The sequence below is a fragment of the Etheostoma cragini genome, chromosome 15 (assembly GCF_013103735.1).
Source record: "Etheostoma cragini isolate CJK2018 chromosome 15, CSU_Ecrag_1.0, whole genome shotgun sequence".
Lineage (NCBI taxonomy): Eukaryota > Metazoa > Chordata > Actinopteri > Perciformes > Percidae > Etheostoma > Etheostoma cragini.
This window is the reverse complement of record NC_048421.1, coordinates 24,274,304-24,279,585: the sequence shown is the minus strand read 5'-3', so window position 1 is coordinate 24,279,585 and position 5,282 is coordinate 24,274,304. Positions and strand designations below refer to the sequence as shown.

The window sequence follows — 5,282 nt, the reverse complement described above, 5'->3', positions numbered from 1 at the left end:
ATTCTTCAGGTGAGCTCGTTTACTGTGGGGGCAATTCTTGCAAACCGCAGGAAGTCAAAGAAGGTCTGTGAGAGACAGACTGACCAACCCGAGTTACCCCCGGTTACACTCAGAACAGACCGAGCATGTGGTCTAGTTGTTTTTTTCAATATAATACATGTATGTATAAGTACTGTATATGTATTCTTTATTGATATTTTACAAGATTCCCTGATGGCCAGCGCAGAGAGAACCGGGGCAGGGGGAGGGGGTGGAAAGGGAGGCTTGTCCAATTTGACTTACAGTAGAAACCAGTGGTGGGGAGGGAGAAGAGGGGCACAGTGCCTGAATTTGTCCACGTTGTGTCAGATCACCCCCAGTCAGACTGGAAGGAGGAGGCCAGAGAGAGGGAGAGCAGAGGGAGGGAGGGAGGGAGGGAGGGAGGACCGTCGTCTTCAGTTGGTCAGCTGGTTCATTGGCTCGCTGGGTCTCCTTGTCGTCCTCCCCCCTCCCGGGGTGAAGTGAGTTAACAACGGAAGGTCTGACTGGCCCACATCACTCCTGACAGCAGCAGCCATGGTTTCCTTTCTCTGAGGGAGGGAGGGGGGGGGAGGTTGGAGAGAATGAGGAGAGGATAAGGACACTTCTGTATTGACCTTATTGTCCTAGTTTGACATTCTGTTTTAGAAATGTTCGATGAAACAACATTCCTCTCAGGTCTGGTAAAGGCTGCTTTATACTTCTGCGTCAAATCGACGGCGTAACCCCCCAACCCCCCAGCACCGCCGCTAAGCCCTCTCCGAGCCCTCCACCGTAGCGCCGCGTGCACCTCCAAAATTAGTAACGAGGCGACGCAGGCCGACGGACAGCGATTGGTCAGCTTGTCCTGTGTGTCGACAGTCGGTGTTTCAGGCAGCCTACTGTGGGGTGGAGCAACATGCTACTTCCCTGTTGTGTTCTGGATACAATGACGGGGTTATCGCTATGGAAAGGGTCCATTTGTCAGTATGTTTGGATATAAGCACTTTTGTGCACAGTTGTGCTAACGTTAGCTAGCTAACACAAACTAGCTGAACGTTCTGATAAATAACCTCAGACTTATCTTCTGGTTACAGTAACTAGGTTGATGGATTGTACTGGGTCTATTTCGCCATACTTTATACTTTTTACAAGATCTAAGCAACAAAAGGCCAAACAAATAAGTGGTGAGCAACACAGACACAGGCCACACCCCCTAGCATTATGGCGGTGAAATGCGCCCCGATGCAAAAGCAACCCTCCTAAGGGGTCACGACGGCGGAAGCATGAAACAGCCTGAAGAACGGAGCATGCACCACTGGTAAAATATAAAATAAAAAGTTATTACTTCACTATGTAATCCATCACATTATCTCTGTTGGAGTACATCAAAAGGTATCTCGGCCTCCTAAGTTATATTTAGGTTGCTACACCTTGCTATTTTGTTGATTTATGTTTATATATTCATGCTGACAAGGACCACGTACAAGAAGCATTCATTTCAGAGATATGGATAAAAGCACATTTCCATCCCCAGTCCCTAGGCAGGTAAACAGTACTACAAATACAAATACTTTACACTGTGTACATAGTCAGTAGCCTGGCTATCACCAGACCAAGCTCAATCTTTTTAGATCTGAGATTGAGGTCTGGGGAGTCAGCTCTGTATGTTATACTGCGTCAGAGGCATGACAAACTGACATATCTGCATTACTCTTTAAGCAACTGGATAGTCCTTTAACCAATCAGACCAACGATCCGGGTGACGTAGCAGCGACAGCGACATCAACAGGTTGCTGCGCTTCGGTGGCCGCCACGCCGGATGAAAACAAGAAGCTGCTTGGTCTCTTCTCTATCGTCTCCGTGTTAAACCAGCCAGTAGAGCACCAGGGGAATCAGCCAGTTTGTGATTGGTTCCAACAAAAAGGTAAACGGAAGCAGGACTGAGAAACGTACAGGTTACCAGACCGATTGGGCGGGGTTTACCCAGTGTACATAGTCACAGGATGCATATGATATTTACAGAACAGTCATAGTTAGATGAGTTAATGACGGTTCATTTTTCTTTAACCAATCAGATTATTATGAATATTTAAATATATAAGTGTCTGACAACAATATGGAAAGGATCCCTTCAGCAACAAACCTTCAAAACCTTCAAAAGTAAGTAAAAGACAACATCACAACCATCATATACATTACACGACAGTGGTGCCGGTGTTGTCTCAATTGTTGGGGATTCAGGGTGTTTGTGCTAACCTGGGACCAGCTTACCTGGGACAAACTACCCTTGGACCAGCTAACCTGGGACCAGCTAACCTGGGACTAGCTCGTGGCCTCAACGTGATCAGTTCTACTGATGCGGACCTTATGTGAGCTTCTTGGCTTTGTTGTAGAGCGCGTCCACCACTTTGCTCATGTTCTGAATGGTCTCCAGGGCCGCCTCGTATGTCTTGTCCACTACCGGCTCCTCAAAGACAATCAGCACGCCTTCACCTTGGTCCAAAATACCTGTCAGGTAGGGTGGGGGTGATAACGGGAAGAAAACAGAGAGAGAACAGTAAAAAAGCTATAGGGTGGCTGCCGATTACAGGAGCACTCACTCATTTAGTTTGGTTAATTTCACCTGGTAAAAGAAAGCATTATGAACTGTAAAGGCACAAAGCAGCAGCAACACATAGTGAGTTTAAATCAGACTCATCTGCACGAAACGACTACAATAATATTTAGCTATTGAGCACGTAGTGTATACCAGAAGAGGTGCGTGCACATACCATGAAACTTCTCGTCCAGGATCATCTGTGATAATTTCCGCTCCACGTCTCCCTGCAGAGCACACACAATCTGATTGTAGAAAACATAATCTAAAGGATTACTTAAATGTATAGTTAATATAAATAAGTCCAAAAGGGAACTTTGATGAAGATGAGCAAAATCTCACCTTGGATAGTTTGATGAGGGCGGAAACGTGTCCTATCTGTTAGACAACAGAAAGACAGTGATTAAAGACTCCCCCTTTCTTTTACTGTTATGCATCTTTTTTGTGCACGTTATAAGTTTGCAAAGGGCAACCGCTCCACCACTGAACCACAGCCGGCCCCATGTACTGTCAGGGCCCTCGTACTCGGATTCTGACTGGCTAGTAGTCCTTACTACTCCAACAAAGATGGAACAGAAGTGTGAAAACAGGATCTAGAGACCATAACCGACGCACAATATAACCTCTTAATACAATTGTGAAGCTGAAAGCAAGCTTAATATGAGTAGTTTAAGTTTAGTGATTCAGGTCTGTACCGGCAGCAACAACGTTCAGGGTACAGCAGCAGGAAATAGTGTCAGCTGTCGCTCCGTGCGTGTGCAGAACACATAAAGTAGCCTACCTGCTCTTCCACTATTATCAATGAAACAGGCTACACCAGGCACACTTTGCCACATAGATCTGCTCTATAAACGTAAATATAGGCCAGTCTTCAGTATGTTTAGTCTTCATAAACCAGATGTTGAAGGAGTTTACCTGGACCCTGGAGAAGGGTTCGATGACCCTGATGAGGTTCTGCTCCAGCAGGTTGTCATACAGTTTGGTCAGATGGGTGCTGATGATGGGGTCGTCCCTCAGCTCTGCTTTGTACTCTGTTAGTGCCTGGGGGGTGGGGGGGTGGGAACAGGACAGTCACAAATTGTCAGCGGTGTCATTCAGAATGTTGTTCATTTAATAGTTCATTAATAAGCCCGCATTCAGCATCAAACTCTAGACACAAACCTTTTCAAAGTCTGCCAGCGACCGGTTCTTGCTAGCTTGTGCCACACATTTCAGCGAGTCTGTCTGTAGAAAAATACAATAGAAACAATATGGTTATGGGTGTCTGCATACAAACAAATATGTAAATAAATACATACAGAAAGTCCAGCAAAAGCTGTCCATCTAATCAAATTAAATATAACTTTAAATAACTTTTAATTAAGCCGTTTGGTTCTTTGATGGCGCTTTATGCAGTTTACATTGACAACGGTGGCAGACTCTACGTTCTTAGTAACCTTTTACACAGTGAGTCCAAGATTGAATCAGTTGTAGCCAGCTAGCTAATTGAACTGCCAGCTAGTGTGTGTGTGTGTGTGTGTGTGTGTGTGTGTGTGTATACAGTCAGCCACCTCGGAGCTAACAGCTCCCACGGAGACTGAAGACAGAGGACATTAAGAAACCGGGTCTCAATGAAAAACCCTATGGATCCTTTTTTTATTTTTTGTATGTGTGTGGAAGCACCAGAGACACAAAATAATCGTTTGAATTCTGCATAAGCAAAACACAAACAAAAATTACAAAATGAGAAATCTTTAACCGGACAAGTGGCTTTTGTGCATGGACAAGCCTCAAAAAGTTTATGTCAAGCCTTGTAGCCAGTTTCAAAGACTGGGCTATAGTGGAAATGTCGTGTTGCAGTTCGTGTTGAACGAACGCTCTGCATATGCATATGGAATGTCCAACTATGTATTCAATCTAGCCTGCCTGTTAGACTGGTCTATAAGAAATTAAATAGATTAAAAAACGAATATAGAGTGATACCTGTCTGCCTGCGTACCGCAGAGCTAGTTTTCCACTGATGAGGGCCTGGACGTCCTCGGGCCTGAAACAGACACAAACTGAATGGGACACAGCAGGGCGAAAAGCTCGGACCCATTCTGGCTTCTCTTCTCTACCAGTGGATTTATTCATTTTTTTACTGCATTTATCCAATACTGAGTAGCATACCACTTACAAATTGAGCATGATTTTGCAAAGCAGCATGTATTTGAGGGCTGTGATGGCCCGGGGGCTGTCAATTGAGTCGTAGCCCTCAAAAGCCTCGTAGAAGTAGGAGTACGCCGTCTTCCAGTCTTTCTCCTCTGCTGCATGGGTGATTCCTGGAAACACAAACACAGTTTTCAGAAACTTTTAAAATATGGGTTGGGTGTAGGGCCGGGCAATATATCGATGTTGCATCAATATCACGATGCAAGACTAGATATGGTCTTAGATTTTGGATATATTGTAACATGGTAAACGTTGTCATTTGGTCCGTAGTGATGTCATTTCCTGAACTTACCAAGCTGTTCTATTATTTACCTTTACCCACCAAGTCATTAAATCATTTCCGGACAATATTTATCAGAAATCTCATAGTGTAAATAACATTTACTTTAAGCATCGATAGTCAACCACGCAATATCGTCGCAACATCGACATCGAGACATTTGGTGAAGAATATTGTGACATGAGAATTCATGAGAATGTGTTGAGTAGTGGTGTG

General features: G+C 44.6%; 1 protein-coding gene across 1 annotated transcript in view; it reads right to left on the bottom strand.

The window, feature by feature from the left end:
* Positions 1 to 147: 147 nt before the first annotated feature.
* LOC117958627 (26S proteasome non-ATPase regulatory subunit 11A) overlaps positions 148 to 5,282 on the bottom strand; it is a 15,683-nt gene continuing 10,548 nt past the window's right edge. The window contains exons 6-13 of the mRNA XM_034895127.1: positions 4,752 to 4,896; positions 4,559 to 4,619; positions 3,758 to 3,820; positions 3,512 to 3,637; positions 2,939 to 2,974; positions 2,772 to 2,823; positions 2,365 to 2,508; positions 148 to 569 (exon numbers count right to left, since the gene is read on the bottom strand). Of these exons, the coding sequence (XP_034751018.1) occupies positions 2,366 to 2,508; positions 2,772 to 2,823; positions 2,939 to 2,974; positions 3,512 to 3,637; positions 3,758 to 3,820; positions 4,559 to 4,619; positions 4,752 to 4,896 (626 nt within the window). The 3' untranslated portion in view covers positions 148 to 569; position 2,365. The remainder of the gene's footprint in view (positions 570 to 2,364; positions 2,509 to 2,771; positions 2,824 to 2,938; positions 2,975 to 3,511; positions 3,638 to 3,757; positions 3,821 to 4,558; positions 4,620 to 4,751; positions 4,897 to 5,282) is intronic.